The sequence below is a fragment of the Mesocricetus auratus genome, unplaced genomic scaffold (genome assembly GCF_017639785.1).
Source record: "Mesocricetus auratus isolate SY011 unplaced genomic scaffold, BCM_Maur_2.0 Super-Scaffold_100003, whole genome shotgun sequence".
NCBI lineage: Eukaryota > Metazoa > Chordata > Mammalia > Rodentia > Cricetidae > Mesocricetus > Mesocricetus auratus.
In genome coordinates, this window is record NW_024429188.1 from 92,768,795 (window position 1) to 92,792,247 (window position 23,453).

The 23,453-nt window shown below is 35.1% G+C and overlaps 1 protein-coding gene across 5 annotated transcripts in view; it reads left to right on the forward strand.

Annotated features, from left to right (window-relative positions):
• The window catches only part of Stag2 (stromal antigen 2), a 127,007-nt gene that overhangs the window by 96,473 nt on the left and 7,081 nt on the right, over nucleotides 1-23,453 (forward strand). For 4 of the 5 annotated variants that reach the window (XM_013118246.3, XM_013118247.3, XM_013118248.3 and 1 more), the window contains exons 23-32: nucleotides 2,936-3,028; nucleotides 3,605-3,779; nucleotides 7,675-7,814; nucleotides 9,610-9,711; nucleotides 11,837-11,985; nucleotides 13,566-13,694; nucleotides 16,358-16,581; nucleotides 19,329-19,518; nucleotides 19,609-19,719; nucleotides 22,586-22,712. In XM_013118246.3, coding sequence (XP_012973700.1) covers nucleotides 2,936-3,028; nucleotides 3,605-3,779; nucleotides 7,675-7,814; nucleotides 9,610-9,711; nucleotides 11,837-11,985; nucleotides 13,566-13,694; nucleotides 16,358-16,581; nucleotides 19,329-19,518; nucleotides 19,609-19,719; nucleotides 22,586-22,712 — 1,440 coding nt within the window. The remainder of the gene's footprint in view (nucleotides 1-2,935; nucleotides 3,029-3,604; nucleotides 3,780-7,674; nucleotides 7,815-9,609; nucleotides 9,712-11,836; nucleotides 11,986-13,565; nucleotides 13,695-16,357; nucleotides 16,582-19,328; nucleotides 19,519-19,608; nucleotides 19,720-22,585; nucleotides 22,713-23,453) is intronic. The other variant, XM_005076827.4, reaches the window with a different exon arrangement.

Genomic DNA, 23,453 nt, shown 5'->3' on the forward strand with positions numbered 1-23,453 from the left:
TTCAAGGTATCATTTTTAATTTGTTCACATGTAAAATGACATAATTTGACTTTTCACATTCTCAAAATTGTTTACTAGATACAGGAAGGTAGTTTTTAAAAGATTTACATGCATGCATGTGTACATGCATACATACATACATACATACATACAAACGGGTGTTTTGCCTGTATATATGTCTGTACACCAGAAGAGGGCATCAGATCTCATGGAACCACAGCTACAGATGGTTTTAAGCTGCTGTGTAGGTGCTAAGAATTGAACTCAGGACCACTGGAGAGCAGTCAGTGCTCCTACTTAACTGGTATTTCATCTCTTCAGCCTTAGGGAGATAAATTTTGCAAAACAGGATTTAGTACCTTTAACCAAGAACCTTTGAAATAATTCTAAAATGATTGGATTATATAAACTGAAGATAATGAGCTTACTTTCTCTATACTATCTTGTGCCTCGATAATATCCTGAGATCACTTTATTAGTAGATTTCAGGGTTTTCGAACTCTTGTTTTTAAAGGTTTATTTATTTTTTAAGTTATACTCTATATCTGTGTGTTGCCTGTATGCATGTATACGCATTGTTTCCTTATCTGTTGGATCCCTTGGACCTTGGATATGGATGGTTATGAGAAACCATGGGAAACAAATCCTGGTCATCTACAAGAGAAACAAATGCTCTTAGCTACTGAGCCATCACTCTACCCCCAAGATCATTTTTCATGTTTAAACTTAGGATAAGAACATTGATTTGACTTATTTTTCTGAATATTAATTTTCTGGGAGTTAAGGATTAGGCTGTACATAAGTATTTTCCTGAAGAAGAAATTTTTCCATTTTCAATTTTCTCTCATTTATTGATTTTGTATGTGTACACTAAAGGGACATTTTAAAATTTGTTAACATCACAAAGCTGAGTTTTCAAGATCTATAACCATTATCTTTCAAATAAGAAATGCAAGATACCTTTGCATTTATTTTCTCCAAAGAACTGTCCACTTTCAAATAATAAAGTGGACATGAATCGTAAATATTATAAGCATTCTGAGTTGGTCTTTTCATTAAAGTTAGCCATATATAATTATGTAACTTGCCCCAGATCATTTAGGATATTATCACTTTTTATGCCCATTATTTTTTATTTAAATTAGAAACAAGCTTCTTTTACATGTCAATCCTCTTCCTCCCATCCTCCCCTGCCCCCTACTAACCTCCTATCCCATCCCCCTTCTGTTCCCCAGGGAGGATGAGGTCTTCCATGGGGGATCTTCAAAGGCTGTCACATCTTTTGGAGCAGGGCCTACATTCTCCTCCGTGTGTCTAGGTTGAGAGAGTATCCCTCTTTGTGGAGTGTGCTCTCAAAGTCCATTTAAGTTTTTATATTTCTTTGATGTTTTTGTTAACCGTTCTTTTCTGTAATGTACAAGATAATGAGTTTCTCCGTGACATTTTCATTCATGTGCATCATTGCTGGTGTAGTTTGTTTTTGTTTCTTTGGTAAGATCCATAGCCAAAAGCTACTTGAGGGAGGAACTTTTTTTTTTTCATCTTAACAATGCATCATTGAAGGAAGTCAGGTCAGGGAGCTGAGATAGAAACCACGGAGGAATACTGCTCACCAGATTATTACTCATTGGTTCTCTGCTCAACTAGCTTTTATTATACAGCTTTGAACCACCTGCCCAAGGGTAGCACCACCCACAGTGGGGCTGGGCCCTGCCGTATTAATTATTATTGAAGATTGTTCCACACATACATGGTTGCAGGCCATTCTTTTTGTTTTTTGTTTGTTTTTTGTTTTTTCGAGACAGGGTATCTCTGTGTAGCTTTGGAACCTGTCCTGGAACTTGCTCGGTAGACCAGGCTGGTCTCGAACTCACAAGAGACCCACCTGCCTCTGCCTCCCAAGTGCTGGGATTAAAGGCTTGCGCCACCAATGCCTGGCTAGTTGCAGGCCATTCTGATTTAGGCAATTCCCTGATAGTGTTAGCTTGACAGCTTTAACAGCTATCCAGGACAGTTGTACTTTGCCCACACCCAATCTCATCATCTCGTTTCCTTTCCCCACTCTTCTGGTTCCTCATCGTCTTTTCATGTCATGGTATGTATGCATGCATGTGTGTGCATGCATGAGTGTGTATTCAATCTATATTCTGTATATGAAAAGGCACATAATTTTTCTCAGCCTTTTCCCCCTTGCATTATCTTTTCTTCTTCCCTCTTCCTTTCTTTAGAAGTATTCCTCCCCCAACTGAATTGTAGTTAGTTGTGTTTAAACATGCATACAACTAATAATATATATGCATGTTTATATGTTATTATTTTAGTATGGAGTTTATAATTTCATTATAGACTACCTTCATATTGTACTTGTCCTATATCAGTTAATTTTGACCCTTATAATAAATTAATTTATACAAATTATATATGTGTAAAATTATAGAAGTAGTTATCAAAAGCATCATGTGTAACAAGTATGGATGCTGCATATAAGAGAAAACTAGAATCTGGCGTATTTCTTTTAACACAATGATCTCCAGTTCTACCCATTTTCCTATAGATGATATATTTTTATTTTTATGTATATATACTATATTTTCCTTACCAATTCATCTGGTCTTGGGAATCTAGACTGGTTCCATTGCTTAATTATGGGAATAGTGCAGCAGTAAATATGAATTCGCAATTATCTCTGTACTGTGCTGTCTTTAGAGTGGTATTTAGAAATTTTAATTAGATACTTTTAAATGCACCATTTGGAGATTTGACAAAAAAAGAGAAATGGTTGTCTTCCTTTGTAATAAATCACAAAGAATAAAGCAAAAATTTCATGTAGAGGTAATATAGTTATCCTTGGTAATTTTTATGTAATTAATCATTTTAAAGAAGTACTGAGTTGTTTATATAATATTTTAAAACATTCATGTTAATTTTTTTCAAGGAGGATTTACTGCGTTTAAAGAAACAAATGAGGGTGTTTTGTCAGATATGCCAACATTACTTGACCAACGTGAATACTACTGTTAAGGAACAGGTTAGTAATTGTTACATTTTGTTTCCAAGCAACTTATATATCATAAGAGCTGTGTAAATAATAGTTAGAAATATCTAGTATCTGTGCATTGTGCTGTGCTTTAAAAAACAATGAATTGAACTTGTACTTAATAAAATGGCTATTTAATTTAATAAGAGTTTATATTGCATATGTATGTGCTCATGTGTATATATGACATCATACATAGCAAATTAATGTTGCTAATCAAACATGTGAAATTGTTTCTTATATTAGTAGTCATTATTTAAGAAATGAAGCTTTTCAGCTTTAATTTATTTTTTCGAAACACGGTTCCTCACTGTAACAGTTCTGCTTGTCCTAGAATTCATTCTGAAGACCAGGCTGGCCTCGAACTCACAGTAGCTTGCTTCTGCTAGGATTAAAGGCATGTGTCACGACCACCACCCAGCTCAGATTTAAAGTCTTAAGAAAACAATTAACTTAATAATTTCAAATACAGAAAATTAGATTTCTCCTTAAACTAAATATATTCTTTTATTTTATTTATGGCATTTGCTAAGAAACTTGTTAACATTTTCCCCTTCATTTTAACAGGCCTTCACTATTCTGTGTGATATTTTGATGATCTTCAGTCATCAGATTATGTCTGGAGGGCGTGACATGTTAGAACCATTAGTTTATACTCCGGATTCTTCATTGCAGTCTGAGTTGCTCAGCTTTATTTTGGATCATGTCTTCATTGAACAAGATGATGATAGTAATAGTGCAGGTAATTTTGTTCTCATCATCTCACTGTGTGTGTATGTATATATTAACAATATTAGTAAAATTCAATGTGAAAGCAAGTTTGTATTCTAGAATATCAGAGTTCCATGAAGTGTTGCAGAATATATGCTTCCAAGATAGATATGTGCTTCTCACTAGTGCTCTTACATTTCTTGTTTGCATCTCCTTTTATATCATAGGGTTTCATATTTTGTGATCATGTGATTTTTGAAGGTTAGAAATAATGTTTGAAACTTTTATCTGAGGGCAGTGTAGAATAAACACAATTCAAAAATCAAGCCACTCAGCCTTGCTTTAAGTTAGTCTTCATATTTCATATTCTACATATTACACTGCCTGGTCCCTTGGAAAACCAAGTAGTATTGGTGTGTTCATTGTGCTTTTGTATTCACATATTAAACTCATCACTGTATGTCAGCTCCCGAAATGAACATAAAATTCTAGATTTGTCTTGAGACCCATATTTAACAATATGAAGTTTTTGCTCACAAAATAACATACCTAGAATACAACTGGGATGTACACAGTAACCTAAACTGTGATATAAAAACCATCTAGTAGTGTTCGCCAACTATGTCTATCCTTTGGTACTCTAGCTGCATGTGTCCCAGGATAGTTATGAATGTGCACCTATGTGCATGACAGTGTCACAAGTTTAATGCCCTGAACATCTATGCTTTCAGCCTTTACCTTTCACTCAAACTGTTAGTGTAAGCACACTTCTTACAGCTTGCTGGTTTCCTTGGATAGAAAAAAAATGAGACTGTCCTTTCTGCAAGAATTAAAGTTTTCATGTATTTTTATAGGTGTTGAGCAGTTTATGGGGCCTCTGACAACTTTAGTAGAAGTTGACATCTAAAATTCATATGAAAAAATGAGAAAGTCTCTTTTAAAATTGTATGCAAAATCATAGTTGCATTCTAAAATCCCATGGCAAATTGTGGCATAAAATGTTTGTTCGTTAATGATGATGCTGGCTTCATTTAGACCATTGAAAATGAAATGAAAGTAAGCTTCAGGTTTGTAGGATCTTCCTAGAGTCTGGTTTTCTGTCTTCAGTGCTTGTGCTCCTTTTTTATGTTAAGCTTTTTAAAATGAAATAATTCTAGTTCTATGGAAAAATATAAATTATTACACATTTGTGCACATCCACCCATCTTTCTCAAAGTTAGCTGTATTTGTAGTTTATTTTGGAAAGAAGATATAATGTACCCTAATTTGTGTCCCTTCACCAATGATTGTTTCTTTACGTTTACCTAGAAATAACCACTGTCATAAATTTGGTGTTCATCATATATTTCCAGTTTACTTGGAAGTTTTCTGTTAAGTAATTTTCTGTTGTTAACTTCCATATAAATGTTATATTGAATGTTATACAGCAACTGAAATTTGGAGAGTGTTTTTCAGTATTGACATGTAACTAACTACAGTTGATTCTTCTCAACCACTGAGCATACAAATTGACCATTATACATTTACATTTGCCAATTTCCCCATTACAGATTTTACAACAAATATACTTATTTACTTGCAAAATAGTTCTTTTATTAAATTTAAATGTAAGAGTGAAGTTGGATTGGATACTATCTTATGTAATGTCATTCAGCCACATGTTGTCACATAGTTGAATTGCTTATATATGGCCACCTGATAGCCAGCATTACACTAAATTGGGGAACATTGGAGCATTTTTTTTATAATCTGGAATGAAACAAACATTTAATGTTCTCCATGCTTGTTTAATACAGTGATCAAAATCTTAGCCATAAAAATATGAGAAAGAAATGAAGGGCTACAAATAGGAAAAGAAACCAATTTACCTTTATTATTTTCAGATGGAAAGATCCTATACTTGAAAGATCCTAAAGATTCTATGAGAAAAATACATATCAATCCCATTTCCCTCTCTCTCTCTTTCCCTCCCCTCCCTCCACATCTACTCCTCAGAGAGGGTAAGGCCTCACATGGGGAGTCAACAAAGTCTGTCACACTGCCATATTGAGGCAGGACCAAGGCCCTTCCTGCTTTATCTAGGCTGAACACGCTATGCTGCCATAGGGAATCGGCGCCAAAAAGCCAGTTCGTCCACTAGTGATAAATACTGATCCCACTGCCAGTGGCCTCATAAACTGCCCAAACTACACACAACTGTCACCCACATTCAATGAGCCAAGTTTGGTCTTATGCAGGTTCCCCAGCTGTCAGTCCCCAGTCAGTAAGCTCCCATTAGCTCAGGCCAGCTGTTTCTGTGGCTTTCCCCAAAATAGTCTAGACTCCTTTGCTCATATTATAGCTACTCATTCTTTTCAACTTCACTCTTTGAGCTCCGCCCAGTGCTTAGCTGTGGATCTCTGCATCTGTTTCCATCAGCTGCTGAAGGAAGACTCTATGATGATAATTGAGGTAGCACTAAGGAAAATTCTCAGGAATCCACAAGGGTGACCCCAGCTAAGATCCTGAGCATTAGTGGAGAGGGTACTTGAACTTGCCTTCCCTGTAATCAGATTGATGTCTGCCTGAATTATCCTCTTCATTTTTTAACCCACATAATGAAAGAGGCGAATTCAAGACCTGCCTCGTTTACGAGAGCTAGCTAGTTCCATGACAGCCTCCAAAGCCACAGAGAAACCCTGTTTTGAAAAACCAGTGTTGGCATTGAAGGTGTGTGCCATCACTGCCCAGTTGAAAATTCCATTTTTGGCCAATTTAGTCTGTAGAAGGAAGTCCATACTTCAAGTCCTTGTGAATATTATTAACTAATGTCTAAAAATTATATTATGTAAATATGATCCATTATAATGGTAGCAACTAAGTTAATTTATAATATTCAGTATAATTTTTTTAAGTTGCTGGGCAAATAAATGGCTTTAGCATAATGGAGCATATACTTAGGATAAAACTTTTGCTGTCTTAAATTAAAACTTGGTTTTAGGGTTTTCAGGTGTAACTCAGTGATAAAATTATGACTTACTGTTCTTTATGCTCTGCTTTAAGTCATTAGCACCCAAAATAATTGAGATGGATAATTTCCTAGTGGGTGTCAGAATTGCTTCAGCTGTTGTTCAGATATTGAAAGGCTAGCAGGTTATGGACTGACCAATTGTTCACAAAATATAAATGGCTAATGAAGATATTGAAAAGGTTAATTTCTCTGTGAAGAACTAATAACCAAACTAAACTGGGGTTCTTTTAGTTTCCTTTTGTGTGCCATAGTTTTGTTTACAGTTAATTTCCAATTTGAAATGTGTTCATAGGGAAATCTTTATGGGTGAATATTTACTCTGTTAATTTGGGCCTATACATACATACCTTCCTTACAGTCAGTCCTGACACTTTGAAAACAGGTATCCATGTTCACCTTTGCAGTATTAGGCTATCTGTTCTCTCGCTCCATCTCCAATCTCTGGGTACGGATGCTCTTGAGGCAAAGTGTGGTAAATCTCTGAGTTTGAGGCCCACCTGGTCTACTTGGGCCAGCCCCAATAAAAGCAGTGTATTAGAATGAATCAGAGTGGGGTGAGATCATCTTTGGAAATGATAGTTTTTCAGAAATTAATTTGTCGATGAAGGAGACTTTACCAACAGATTCTGAATATGCAGGTCTTTTTGACAAATCATTTTGTTGGGAAAGTATAAGAATGAATTAGATGAGCTTAAGGTGCCTAATCATCAATTCCTTTTTCTCGTTTCATCTGTTCCTTTTCCATGATGATTATTTGATGTCTAAAAAATGTAGTACATTGGAATTTTTGAGTAGTTGTGACATTTAGTTTTGGTTTTAATGCTTCATGAGGTCCAGTGTATGTTATATGTTAAAATATGATTGAAGTAAAATGCAAAATGGTTTTATTATTGGGACTCTCCCTCTTCCCCCACAGATGGTCAGCAAGAGGATGAAGCCAGTAAAATTGAAGCTTTGCACAAGAGGAGAAACTTACTTGCAGCATTTTGTAAGCTAATTGTATATACTGTGGTGGAGATGAATACAGCTGCAGATATCTTCAAGCAGTATATGAAGGTACGGTTGAAAGTGTACTATAGATAGTTATTTCATGCTTAAAAGAGGGTTTAACAATGGTGCCATCTCAAGTTTTTACATACTGAATTACTTGTGTGTAGTATAAATATTTATCCTAAAGCAATTAACATTTTCTCATATCTGTACTCATTCAGTTAATGAACATTTTGGTTTGTGATTATTTACATTTTGAATGTTAGAAAATGACCCATCCCAGGTTAACTGTAATCATAAGCAATTGCATTCGTGATGAAAATACATGTGACATGCTGTCATTTTGAAGCAGGGCTAACTATAGAGTATGTTGTTAATTATACTAAAATAACAAGACTCATGTTAAACCATGCTCTAAGTGCTTTCTCAAGTAAAATATTTTGAATGTAAATTTTTTTTGAAGTTTTTACTTTTCTTTCCCTTTCTTTTTGAGTCAGCGTTTCACTATTTAGCTCTGTCTGTCCTGAACACACAATGTAGACCAAGCTGGCTTTGAACCCATGTGTGTCTGCCTTCCAACTGTGGGATTTAAGCCACTACACCTAGTGTCTTTACTCTCTACAAATAAAAATACATATAATTTGTTAAGGCCAATTTAATTTTCTATTTTGAATATTTTATTGTAGGAAAGAGGCTTCCCATTACTTTAAAGTAGTTTTGGAAACTATATCATTTGGCATGATGAATTAATTTTACATTATAAGGCACATCAAATTATTTTAACAAATTTGAAAGTTTTAGATTTATATGTTCTGAGTTGAGGTCAGTGTTTTCCATCATGGAGAGTATTTATTACCTCTGTATTTGCCCTCAACTTCATTAAAAGGTACAACTGCAAGTAATATTTAACTTGTGTGTGGTATCAGATCTCTGTGAGTTTGAGGTCATCTTTGTCAAAATGGGAGTTCCAGGACAGCCAGAGTTACTTAGTGAGATAATGTATCAAAAATAGTGCATTTTCCTGTATATTCTTCTGTTATCATTGATAGTTTTTTGTTTTTTTTTTTGGTTTTTACGAGACAGGGTTTCTCTGTATTGTTTCGGAGGCTATCGGTCCAGCCTGGCCTCGAACTCACAGAGATCCACCTGCCTCTGCCTCCCGAGTGCTGGGATTAAAGGCGTGCGCCACCACCGCCCGGCTATCATTGATAGTTATTTTATAGGTGTTAAAAGCACTGTTTAAAATTAGAAATACACGCATCTTATGTAATGCAAATTTTAGTCACAGTAATTTTTTTAATGTTGTTGATAGGTTATTTGTTCTATAAGCCAAATTAATAAGTTGGCCTACATCTCATTAGCAATGAGAGTAACTTTGGTTTTATTTATTGTTGTTTTTTATTTTTGTATTTTATATTTATATTATATTTATTATATATACATACATACTTACATGCATCTCTTTCTATATATATATACATATATATATATGAGTGAAATGTATATATATATATATATGAGTGAAACCTAGTTACTACTTTACTTTATGCCTTCTTTGTTTAAACAGTTTGGGGTTTCCAAATGTTAAGTTAAAGGTAGTGTCTTAGAAATGACCTAAAAACTTTAGTTTGGGCACGGGAGGAAGGGAGGGAATGGGAGAGGGACCTGGAACTGACTTGTGAAGCAACCTTGATTCTTATCTAAATTTAAACTGGAAAATAAAATTTAAAAAAAAAATAGATTTCCTATCTTTGAAAGTACAAATGCATACTTTGTTTTGTTCTTATAGAATTAACATAAACTTACTGTCCAAAAGTTTTCAGAGAGTGAACTCTTAATTTACATTGAATTCTTTTTCTAGTATTATAATGACTATGGAGATATCATCAAAGAAACAATGAGTAAAACAAGGCAAATTGACAAAATTCAATGTGCTAAGACCCTTATTCTCAGTTTGCAGCAGGTAAGACTGAGTGTTAGCTTTACTTAACATAATTAACTGTCAGTTATCAAAAATGTAATAATTGAAACTGGTCAGAGGATGTGACAGACAATTCATAAAGTAGCATCACAAAATACTCAACCTACTCACTATTAGTTGATAGTACGTGAAGTATATACACACACGTGATATTATTGACTCTGGCTAATTGGCTTACTCTTTACCTCATAACTTGAAATAAGGTCATTTTAATCTACTTTGAGAAAATTTTTTTCTTTTTTTATTGGTCTATGTTTATGTGTGTATACACCTGTATGCAGTTATAAGTATGGAGGTCAGAGATTCTCTTTTGAGTATTGTCTTTGATTATTTTCCTTTACTGAGCTGGGGTCTCTCAGTGATCCTGGATCTTGCTTATTCTAGGATTATAATCAGAGTTCCACATCCACTTGGGTTTTATATGGATGCAAGGATTTGAACTTTGATCCACTTCATCCACTAAGCCATTTTCTTAGCCTCCTTCTCTCTCTCTCTCTCTCTCTCTCTCTCTCTCTCTCTCTCTCTCTCTCTCTCTCTCTCTCTCTCTCTCTCTCTCTCTCTCTCTCTCTCTCTCTCTCTCTCTCTCTCTCTCTGTCCCCCCCCTTCCTCTCTTTCTCCCTCTCCCCCCCGTGTGTGTGTGTGTGTGTTTACAAATGAGCTAAATTGTGCACGTGCAGAAGATCACTGGACAACTTGGAGAGTTGGTTGTCTTCATGTACCTTGTGAGTTATGGGGATCAAATTAGATCATCAGGTGTGTTGACAAGACCTTTACCCATTAACACAGCTTGCTGTTGTCTCACCTGTTGCCCAGGCTATCCTGACCTGAAATTCCTTTTGCTTCAGCCTCCTAAGGGCTGGAGTTAGAGGTCTATGTGTGTGTGGGGGGGAGTGTGTGTGTGTGTGTGTGTGTGTGTGTGTGTGAGTACGCTTGAGCGTGCGCACCTTGATGTGGTTTCTTTTGAGTGGGACACAGCCTTGTGCTTGTTAGGCAGATGCTCTCTACCACTCAGCCAGCTCCTTATCTATCTCATTGTTAATTGTACTCACTATATTATAAAGTTACTCTCTGGAACCTAATCGTTTTAATTGACGGTTCCTATTCCATTGCCCTAGCTTATGGCAGTGATCATTTTATTGTCTGTATCTTTGCCTTCAACTTTGAGGTTCTGTCAAGTGTGACCATTTGGTATTTGGTTTTCTATACCTGCCTTATTTTACTTAATTCATTGTCTTCTAGATTCATCCAATTTTTTTTGCAAATGACAATAATTTCTACCTTTTAAAAAGTCTACCTTTTGTGTGTGTGCGTGCATATGTATGTGATACATTCCATGTTCCTTTATGTGTGGACAATGAAGTTAATTCTATCTCATGGTATTGTTAATGCTATTATATAGTGAACATAGGATTGTTGATATCTCTTTGAAATAATTATTTTATTTTCCTTAGTATGTAGATATCTTGGCATTTTAATAGCATAATATTCCATTTTGTAGTTGGATCATAATTTTTCACCAAAGATATTTAGGTCTTTATAACTTATAAATAGTTTAAATAATTTGTGCATAGTATTGGACATGAATATTTTGTTTGTGTCAAGTCTTTTTAATGAGAATGGCTATAATTTCGATAGATCATCTTCAACATTTAGCGGTCTTTGGATTACTGAGTTACAGGATATCAAAATTCAAAAGCTTTTGCTAATTTACAATGAAAGTTTGTGGTGCAAAGATTCATTGCTTGTAGATAAACTGTACTGTGGCTAGCATTCATGAGACCCTGGATTTCATCATCATCACCACAAAAGCAGAGCATAATTGTGTAATAACTTACAATGGGTTTTCTTTTCCTTATGTTGTAATATGTGTTTGTACCCAATTAATAACAACTGATTGGTATGTTAACAAAATTAACCTAAAGAGTTTGCAACACTTTATTTTAAATATATGATGTGATGCAATTGTGTCCATTTTGACTCCGTGATTGTTTTTGGTATTATCAGTGTAGTATATCATTTATATAACTTATATTTTAATTGGAAAATATGCTTAAAATATAGTAATTCATGTTTATCCATAATACTGACACTGTCTTTTTTCAAACAGCTTTTTAATGAGATGATACAAGAGAATGGCTATAATTTCGATAGATCATCTTCAACATTTAGCGGTATAAAAGAACTTGCTCGACGTTTTGCTTTAACTTTTGGACTTGACCAATTGAAAACAAGAGAAGCCATTGCCATGCTACACAAGTAACCAATCTCCTAATACGTTATTCAGTGCTTGTATTTTTTTTCATGTATCTTCTTTTTTTGTCTAATCTTTTGTTTGTTTGGAGGCAGAGGCAGGCAGAAATCTGAGTTTGAGGCCAGCCTGGTCTACAGAGTGAGTTTTAGGACAGCTGAGGCTACAAAGAGAAACTGTGTCTCAACTCCCCATACCTCAAAAAAAAATTACAGTGGGGTCCTCCCTCCCTTTATAAATACATGTGTGTGTGGGCAAATGCGTGGGCAAAGTTGTTCATAAGAGAGTCAGAACAAACTAAGCTCAAATGTCATCATCCTTCAGAATGCTTTGAAACAAGGTCCGTGCTTAGCCTTGAACTCACCTGTTAAGTTATATTGATTGGCCAGTAAGCCCGGGATTGCTTGTGCTCTGTCACCCGAACACATGAATTGCACACAACTTACTCCCTTGTTCATTTCCTCTATCCCTCTCCAACTTTAATTTACTCTCTAACTTCACCTTGTTGCATGCATTTTAATCCATTAGTTATAATTTTAGGGAAAAATTTAGGAGTCATAAATAGGCTAATAATAAGAAGTAAATTTTTTCATGTGATAGCCTGTTTTTTTTTTAATTTTTGTTTTAATATATCCTGACCTCCGTTTCCCAACTTGGACTTTCTCTCCTTCTACTCCTCCCATTCTCTCCAACCTCCCCCCTCTCCTATAACTACTTTCCTTCATGCCTCTTCAGAACTGAGCAAGGCCTCCCAGGAATATCCACTGAACATGGCATAACAAGATACAAATAAGACCAGGAATAAACCCTCATATTGAGACTGGCCAGGGCAATCCAGTAGGAGGAAAAGGGTCCAAGAGCAGATGGAAGAGTCAGAAACACTCCCACTCCACTGTTAGCTGTCCCACCAAAACACCAACTGTAGCATGTACACAGAGGACCTAGGGCAGACCCATGCATAGCCTGCTTTCTTTCCCAGTTGTCCCTTCATTGTTTTTCTACCTTGTTACATTTTCGTTAAAACACAAAGGTGATTGTTATCTTGAACAATTGTGTACGTATTATGACTTTAATGTGGTTAAAATGAGCCTTGATTATAGTTTAATTTAAAAAAAAGCTTTCAGTAAGTCATAAGTAGGCATTACTCACTTTTAAAGTAGTCCTATGTGCTTTCATATTCTGAAACAACATGGTAACATGTTGATTACTGTGTGCAAGAATTTGGGCTATTTTTATGGGAAAGAATATTTGAACAGAGAATATGCTGAGTTTTTTTGGCATACTTTTGTAATCCCAGGATTTGGGAGGCCTAAGCAGAAGAATCACAAGTTCCAGGCCAACCTATGTTATAAAAAGAGATCATGTCAAAAAACCAGAAAAGAATGTAGATTAAACCAAACCACATTTAACTAATGGCTATCTGGTGTGTGTCTGTGTGTGTGTGTGTGTGTCTGTGTGTGTGATTTTGTGTTAGAATGACACAGTGATATTGTTCTTGATTTTTAGATAAACTATTTTTAATTTTTAAAATATTTGCAACTAAAGTAAACATCGTAATATTCATTTTATTTTTTCATTTCCTTTACAGAGATGGCATAGAATTTGCTTTTAAGGAGCCTAATCCACAAGGGGAGAGCCATCCACCTCTAAATTTGGCATTTCTTGATATTCTCAGTGAATTTTCTTCTAAACTGCTCCGACAAGATAAAAGAACAGTGTATGTATTTACTAGAAATGTCTAGCTTCACTTCTTTTGATAATTCAGATGAACAGTTGTTACACTTAACTTTTTTTGTGACACACCTATAGCATTATACCAATTTATAAAATCTTTCTACCTCACCTCATCAGTTTTATAACTTTCACTATATTCTGTACATAGTACCACACTTAAGTTCCACTCCCAGTGTTTCTGTGACTTTTGGTGTAAGTTGAGTTCTAGCCCAACTAAGGAGGTAGGTAGCATTTACAGGACAGTAATAGTGACAATTCATGAGGTTTATCCTGTTTCAGTATGTATCTTGAAATGTGACTGTTCTGCAAAGTGAAACTACCTTGATTTTCCTTTAACTCTTCCTGTACTCCATTTAGTATTTTAAGAAATTTCTGTGTGATAAATAACTAATGGTAACTGTTTAGGTAGACTTTATAATGCCCGCCCTCACCCCCAGCTCCTTGAGGTATAAGTTTGTAGAAAATTAAAATTACTACATAGTTTACCAATATCATTTGCAATTTTAAAGTAAACAGTAAAACTAAATGTTTACTTAGAGGCTTGGATTTATTGAATGGGAAGAGAAACAGTAAGCACTTTCAAGGTCTGTGGGGATATGAGTATGTAGATTCCATGAGTGCCTTCAGTTGTAATAGATCCAACTGTATTATTGGTTTCTGTGCAATTTATTGTATTTATATGAATTTATTGTAACGAAAATTGCATTGCCTGGATGCAATGTCCTGTGTGCCTGTTTCCCTAGCTATTTGGGGATTTGGGGGACTGAGACAGAAGGAGTTTTTTTTAAACATTTTAAAATTACATTTATTATATGTGTATGCACATACATGTGGGCCAGAACACATATATGGAGGTCAGAATACAACCTGGGAATGATTGTACTTTCTTTCTGCTCTCTGGGTCCCTAGCACTAAACAAGTTCCTTTGCCTGATGTCTACCCTAGGCATTGCCCTTCAAGCTGAAATCTTAGACCATTAATCAGAGAAATGCTGATTAAACATGGTGTTTTTTATGTAACAGGTGATCAAAACTGAGCAACTCTGATAGGGTTAAATATTTTTAAGTATATAGAGCAATAAAACTGTTTATACATTATTGGTGACACAAATTGACACATGATTAGTTTTAGAATGATCTGACATTACGTCGTAAAGTTTAGGTTTCTTTCTATGTGTCTCCAGGCTGAGTCACTTCATTCATATGTACATACTGTATAAAATCTTGGAATTATGCATATAATAAGAACAGTGAATGTTACATTGTTTGAATATGAAAATGTCAAAATAAGCTCTCCTCCTAGAATATAGTATGCACTATTATGGTTCAGGTTATGGAATATAGTCAAAACTTATCGATTTAAAAGAGTGTAATGTTGAGTACAAACAAGAAAGCTCATAGATAACTACGTTAGTTTTCTGAAAATATATACATGGGGCTTATATATATTTTAAAAAGTCAGCTTAGTAGAAACCCAGGGGCGGAGAAGCAGAGAAACAGAGGTGGCTTCCACGGAGGTTACTTGTTTATTTTTGCTTGTGGAGGTGTTTTCCTGTTTGTGGTGCATGCACAAGAGTGTCTATGTGCATATGTGTGTGTGTGGAGGCCCAAACAATCTGTTAAGTGTCTTCTTTTTGACAAGGTTTCTCAGCCCTGTTGTTCACCAACCTCCAATAATTCACCTGTCTCTATTCCCCAGTGATGGAGTTATGGCATTTGCAACCATGCCCAGCTTTATATGTGAGTGAGTTCCAGGTTATTTGAACTCAGATCCACATGATTGTTAACCAAGTACTCTTAGCCCACTGAGCATGTCCGTAGTCTGGAGGCTCCTCATTATTAATATTCTATTAAGGGATATACTGGGTATTGAGCTCTAATTTTTCTACCAATTAGTTTATTTCGGCTCAAATTTTGATTCTTATTTCATTCTGGTATTGGTTTCCTGACTGGTACCAGTTAGACTACATTGAAGAATATAGTAGTATTAAGTATGGCTAAAGTATATTATAACCAAAAAGATTTATTGGACAGTTACCACAAAGCAGTATGGCCTTTTTATTATGCTGACAAATCTGAATTGCTTAGAATTATTTATTCCAATTACTACAAATATTTGAATTTTACAGTATAGTTAGTTGATAAGTTTATCTAAGCATAATGTGACCCTTCTTAACTTCTAGTGTCATATATACCCTGGGATCCAAATCATGATGACACTGCCATTTTTATGATTATGGTCACATTAATTTATCTTATGTCTTTATTTACTTCATCTAAAATGCTTGGCACTTAGTAATTATATGAATATTAGTTAAATTTTAGCATTAGAATTTTACATAAAAAACCTTAAGGTAATTTGGATCCAAGTGTAGATACGTGTTTTCCACCAAACTGAAGTTTTATAGATAGGGACTATATATGCTTATGTAGTACCAAGGACATAGCAGATGTTCAACAAATGTTAAGCTGGAATACTGTCAAGTATTTCATTTAATTTGCGGTTTCTGGTGGATATTTTTCTCTTTATTGTGCTGCTGGGTTTGAGATTAAATAATTAAGTATTAGGCTTGGGTTCTTACGAGGAAGGGTTGTTTGAACGAGGAGCTATGTGCATCAAACTTAATGATTTCTACTTCTTTTTAAGGTATGTTTATTTGGAAAAGTTCATGACCTTCCAGATGTCACTCCGAAGAGAAGATGTATGGCTTCCTCTGATGTCGTACCGAAACTCTTTGCTAGCTGGTGGTGATGATGATACCATGTCAGTCATTAGTGGAATGAGCAGTCGTGGGTCCACTGTACGGAGTAAAAAATCAAAACCATCTACAGGAAAACGGAAAGTTGTTGAAGGCATGCAACTTGCTCTCCGTAAGGATATTGTTAATACTGTTAAAGTTTATTCTTACTGTTGACCAACTGACTTACCATTAAGTGACACGTTGCCTTTCATGTGATGTGTGATACTCAATAGTATCTTGTACAGTGTATCAATTATGCATCAATGTGCATTTTATGTCCATGGCAGTCAATTCTGTCTAACTCTTTCAGGCACATTCTCCCTTTGCAGATGAGAAGTAATAACAGAGAGAGTGTTACCCTTTAGTCACTATTCTGTATTGTATACATAAGAAAGTGGTTCCAGTATGAGATTAGATCATTTTGTTGCAGCAGAACATTCAAAAAAAGCTGTACTATAATCTCTGAATTTCTGTTCAGAAATAATAAAATAATTGTGAAGAACATTATAGAAATTAAAATTGATATTTGCCATAGGTATGAATGGATTATGCTTTGTGGTGCTGGGCTCCTAGCATCCCAAAAGTGTCTCAGTGTGGGTATAGGGAAATTTTTCTTTTCTCAGTGGCTCTTAAACAACTTAATATAGTTGTAGTTATGGTTGCTGACAAACAGTCATAAGATTTGACATAGTAAGTATATGGTGTCTAAGCTAGAAAAGCATAAAGGCTGGTGGTTTAATTTGTATGGAAGTATCTTCACTTATATATCTGACTTCACCTGGATTGTCTCTCAAAAACCTCTTATATCATCTCCATATCAGTATCTCACTAAGCTCCAAGAGCTATTGCTCTAAAAGAGGACGTGGAAGCTTCCAGTGTAAGACCCCAGCTTGGAGACTGGTGTTGCATAATTCCTTTAATATGTTGGCTAGGAAATCAGTAGAGATTCCAGGGAAAGAACATACACCTTCACCTCATTTTTGTTTTGTTTTCATGAGACAGAGCCTTGTTTTATATCCCAAGCTGGTCTTGAACTCAGAATCTCTTCTCCTATTTCCAGGGGATGGAACTAGAGAAGTGTACCACTGTAAAGTATGCAGCACTAAAATTTGATTGCTAGATGATTTTTGTGTCTTGTCTAATCACAGCCTGTAACTTGTCCAATTTTAGGATTTTAGGCCTGGCTATAACCTGGCATATCTGCAACCGTGGAAAGAACCCTGAATTTGAATGTGATACCTATAAGAAGTATCATTCTTAGTAGATAAGTTAGCAAATGAAAAGGCTATGTCTTGAATATGATTACAAATCTCAAAATGCTTTTCTTTGGATATTTAACAATTTGGGTTGTGTCACTAAGTCACTCCTTTGTATTCTGTGCAACACTTTTATACATTGGTATACATTGGTACTTATAGAACATCTTGCAAATAGATTGGTAAGTGAAATGAAATTTTTACAGACAATATAAATGATCTTTTTAGGTATTGGCTAGCTATATATAAATTGTCATTAATAAATGAGTGGAAGAGGTGGGTGATGGTAGTGCATGCCTTTCATGTCAGTGCTTGGGAGGCATAGGCAGGGGATCATTATGAGTTTGAAGCCAGCTTGGTCTACAAAGCAAGTTCCACGAAAGCCAGAACTGCCTAGAGAAACCCTGTCTTGGAAAACAAATAAAATATAAGTAGATAGATAGCTAAATAAGTGAAAGGACGGATAAATGCCAGGTCAAGGGAAAATGACCCTGAACTTAGAAGAACTCGAAATAATCTTACTATATTATATATATTACGTGCAGTTTATGTCTAATCTCTTGATTACTTGGGTAAGAGCACATTTATCCTCAAAACTATTTTCTTTACAACAGTGTATATGTGCCTGAAGTGTGTGCACACTCAGTCTTGTAGTAAAAGACATGTAAATTTGTCATTTGTAATCATGGGGACACCTATTTTTGTTTGGGGGTATAGATTTATAGATGTGATTTTTTAATAGTTCACTGCTTAATTTACATACAGACTTATGTTTTCTTTGACCTTAAGGTCCTGAGATGTAGTCCTATAGACTGAAAACCATCCTCTCTACTAATCCCCATCCTTAGTACCAAATTGGATTTCTCCAAGCAACATGGCTTACTCCTATCTGACCTGTTACCTTTTAACTAACCTTCCTATTAAGTATGCCATCCATACTACTACCATATTCACTAAAACATGTAACTCACCAAATTACAATGGTTTCTTGTCACCTTAACTCAGATCACAATATGTTCCAAACATTAATTCCTCTTTTGTTTGCTTGCATTGGATTTTTAAACAAAATCTCATTTGTAACTTCTACTCTTTTCGCTTTGAACTTCTACTCTTTCCACCTTTTCCTCTATGCTGATAGTTGAGCCTCCCTACTGTGCACATTTCTGCACGTTGAAACCTGCTTCTTTAATCTTCATTCGTATAGCAGTAAGGTATTAGTTGGAACCATAAGAAATTGGCATTTTTTGTAGGTTGGATACCAACAGATTAATATGATTTGGTCATTGCTGTTTGTCGGCTCCATGATCTACCTAGAGAATCTTTCCAAGTGCAGGTGCTACCTGCTCTTACTTACTATTTCTTCCGGGCAGCTGTCTCTAATCTGTCACTACTCCCATGCCCTCTGTATTCATTTTCTCCTAACACCATACTATGTTGTAATTTGCTTACCTGTTCTTTCTTCACAAATAGAATGGAGGGCTGAACATATACCTTTGTGATCTAGTTTCTAACTCTAGTATATGGAGGCAGTGAGGTGTTTGTTGTTTAAATGAGTTACATATCCTTCTAGATTCGTTACAATTAGTAGCCAAACTTGATTGCTGTCAATTTTCTCTTTCAGCTGAAGAAAGCAGTAGTAGTGACAGTATGTGGTTAAGCAGAGAGCAAACACTGCATACCCCTGTTATGATGCAGACACCACAGCTCACCTCTACTATTATGAGAGAACCTAAAAGATTGCGGCCTGAGGATAGCTTCATGAGTGTCTATCCAATGCAGACAGAACACCATCAAACTCCTCTTGATTATAAGTAAGTACATTTGATCATTTTCTTTGCTAGAACTTTGTTAATTACATAGAAAAAAGTTAAGTTAAAAGAAGAATAAAATTCTCCTTGAAGCACGCAGGTAACATGGATGTTAGCTCAAAGACAACAAGAGGAAGCAAGGCAACAACAGGAGAGAGCAGCAATGAGCTATGTTAAACTGCGAACTAATCTTCAGCATGCCATGTAAGTGAGAGTGCCTTATTGTCTGAGTCTAGGAAGTTCACTAATTCATTTTAACATACTTTAATGTGTGCCCTATCTACAATTTCAGCAAACTCTCTAGAGTAACAAAGCTGAAATAATCAAGGAACTAGATTTTGATCTTTCCAACAGAGATATAAAATGTTTCAAGTCAAATATTAACTAGCTAGCCAAAGGACCAATCATACTTAGATTGATCTGTTGGAAAAATATAAATATGAATCCTTGTTTATTTTGGTACACAGAATTAAAAATACATTTGTGTTACATCTTAATTATATTCCCATTTTAGTTCAGGTTCTCATCTTTCACCTGAACTATTGTAATTAGCTTTCTAACTGGTTTTCTTCCTTTAAACTCCCCCCATTTATTCGCTCACCAAACCTCTTCCTTCACACTTTCCACCACTCCATCATTCACACTACCATCAAGAACTATAATTTTAGAGTAAAAGTCTTACCATGTAACTTTCTTACTTAGAACTTTTCCATGGCTTCCCATTGCCTGCTGGATAAAGTTCAGTTTCTTTACTTAGTTCATGGCATGCAAAATCTTTCAAAATATGCCTCCTGCCTCCATTTTAGTATTATCATATCTCATTACCTGGAAATTGATAAAATCATGGTGAAAACAGGCTTAAGTGTCACCTTAAGTGAAACTGTAATCATCTATGATACCATAACACTGTATATTTGTATTTCTTACAGCATTTGCCATATTGTATTGTAATTATTAGTGTATTGCAATTTTGTCCATTTCTCTAGACTGTGAGCTCCAAAAGAGCAGGGACCTCATTCATTGCTTGGTAGAGCTTGACACATAGAAAACACTAAGCAAAAGTTTCTGGAATGAGTCAATGTTCATTGCTTAAAATTTGTTCTTGCTTTGTTTTTACTGGATTCTGTATGGGAACTTGATAAATACTTGAGAAATTGCTGACAAGTAGATTGAGATCATGCTTTATATACATGGCAAAATGTTATTATTTTATGTTTGAAAGCATTGTAACATAATGTATTTTTTTAAACTTGGGAGACAGTAATTGTTACCTCTTTTAAAATTTATATTTTGTTTTATTTTGTTGACTTTAAGAATTTGCCACATGAATAGTGGAATGTAAATATTCTCTCTAGTTGTCCCTGTAGTGGTTTTACGAACCTCTATGGATGCACTAAATATGTGCCATTATTTATGACTTGTCTTCTATGGTCCTTATCTGCATTAGCCCTTGGTTTTGTCCTGTTCCTCTTGCTATATTGTCCTCATTTTGTATTTTACTTCATGTTTGATTGATCCTACAACTGATTCCTTAGCTTCCAATTAAATACCATCCAAGCAGTTCAGAATTCTGCTATATAATTATTTGGTTTATATTTGTCCTCTAAAAACTTGGCACCAGTCCTCAAGATCTTAGAGATCTAGAACATCTTATTATTCAGTACTATTTTCATTATTCTTTTTGTTTACAAATTGGTTTGGTTCTTGGTTGTAGGCAATCTTCGTACAACTAAAAGGGGTTATCTAAGATAAATAGCTATTACTGGAGGATTCTTTGGTGGTTGTACCATAAATGGTTGATTGCCTGAAACATTAAAGTACTTTTGCTTTACAGTGATTTTTCTTTCATTAATGATATCTATCCTGTAACTAAAAGAGTTTCTGAATTACATCTTCCTCCATAGTTTATATCATATATACCTTCAGTGTATTGTAAAGGAAATACAGAATGGATTTCTGGATTTTGATTATATGATCTGCAAAACACACAGATTGCCTTTGCTTTTATTTTCACAAAAGTATAATAAAATTATCTTTTATTATCCAGAATTATGATGCCTGACATTATCATATTTGTTCAGAAAGCCTGAATCAGACATTGTCATCCACTATACTATTGTATACATTGAAACTACTTAATTAAACAATTTAGGTTTCGGGGAGTTGTTTTGGGGGATCTGAGGGATCTTTGGAAAAGAAAAGACAATAATGTGAGCCAAACTGGAAGGCAAGAAGTCACATGCAAATTCACCACTGGTCTGCCTACTTTATGCTGATCTGGGCTAATTTGTGAACTTAGTTTATTTTCCCTGTAATTATGTGCAAAACACAGCTTTTGATCTTGATGTTATTTTTCATTTTTATATAATTTATTGGCTTCGTGTCTCAGTGTGAAAGAATTCAGCTTTGAGCATTAAGTGTTCGTTTTTATATGAGGGAGAATTAAGTCTCTTAGTATATTGTAATGTGTATCATGTTGTCAAGTTTATGTGCTTTCCTATAATATATTGTAAGCTCCTTGAGGGCAGGAATCATGTTTTACTCACTTTTTTCGTCCATAGGACACAATAGAAACCTGTCATGTCATGTGAATGTGTGAATGAATGTATGCCTGGTGTACACATTTGGCAGTGAATGAATGAGTAACTAATGATTAACATCAGTGTTATGTATAATCAGAATATATGCATTCTGAAAATGTCTGTTTCTTTGGTCTGTTTTATGTTTATTTATTAATTTGTACCCTGCCTACTTTCAAAAAGGATTTGAGGTATCTGCTCTGTTCACATGTGGAAAATTCTCATTGAACATTGTATATGCCATATAAGAAGTAACAAACTAAATGTATTGAAGTAATGTAGAATAAACATAAATTTTTAGTATTTTTAAACAAGTGAACATTGGGATTTTGACACCATTGATGAACATGAACAATGCCTAATCATTCTCCTTGACCTTTAATTCCATCATTTTCCATTATACTCGAATATAGAAAGCTACATACTTGCTGCCTATATATCAATAGTCATGGTGTTGGTTCAGATCTTTACCTTGTTTTTTATTTCTCTAGTCGGCGTGGTACAAGCCTAATGGAAGATGATGAAGAGCCAATTGTTGAAGATGTCATGATGTCCTCAGAAGGGAGGATTGAGGATCTTAATGAGGGAATGGACTTTGACACCATGGATATAGACTTGGTAAGAACACCCAGAAGTAAGAATTTTTTTCTTCTTTAAATTCCTTGAAAATAAAGCTGGTGTTTCTTAGAGAAAGATTAAAAAATAAGTTCTACAATAATGTTAAAGTCCTTTTCAGGGATTTAAGTGTATGAGAAGGGATTGAGGCATGTGTGAGGTTGGTCGTGAGGGTGTTAGATCTTAGTTTGATGCATCTGTACCACATAAGAAAAAAGATTCTTCCTATATCTAACATTTATAGTAGATACATTGTTTTCTTTAAGGTTGCTTTCAATCCATTGGCTGTTTTCAGAAAATGATTATCATAACACACACACACACAAGAGAGAGTGTGTTAGAGTTCTGGGTCAGGAACATGGAAGGGTGTGTAATTTAAGATTAAAGTCATGTGTTTAGATGTAAAATGCTGATTACATGGGAAGTCGATTACATGGGAAGTCCAAGGCATAGTAATATTGGTTAATATGTTAAATAGGCTGAATATACAGTGGGTGAGCAGATTGAGTAAATAGCTGTAAGGGATCTCAGCTGGGCAGTGATGGCACATTCCTTTAGTCCCAGCACTCAGGAGACAGGAAGGAAGATCTTGGAGTCCAAGGCCAGCCTGGTCTGTAGAGCAAGTTACCGGACAGCCAGAGGTACACAGAGAAAACAAGCAAAAATGTTTTGAATTATCTTAAGGCATATTACTAACTTGGTTGCTAAGGTTGAGCAAAAGTTCAGTTTCTGAAAGCAAGAAAG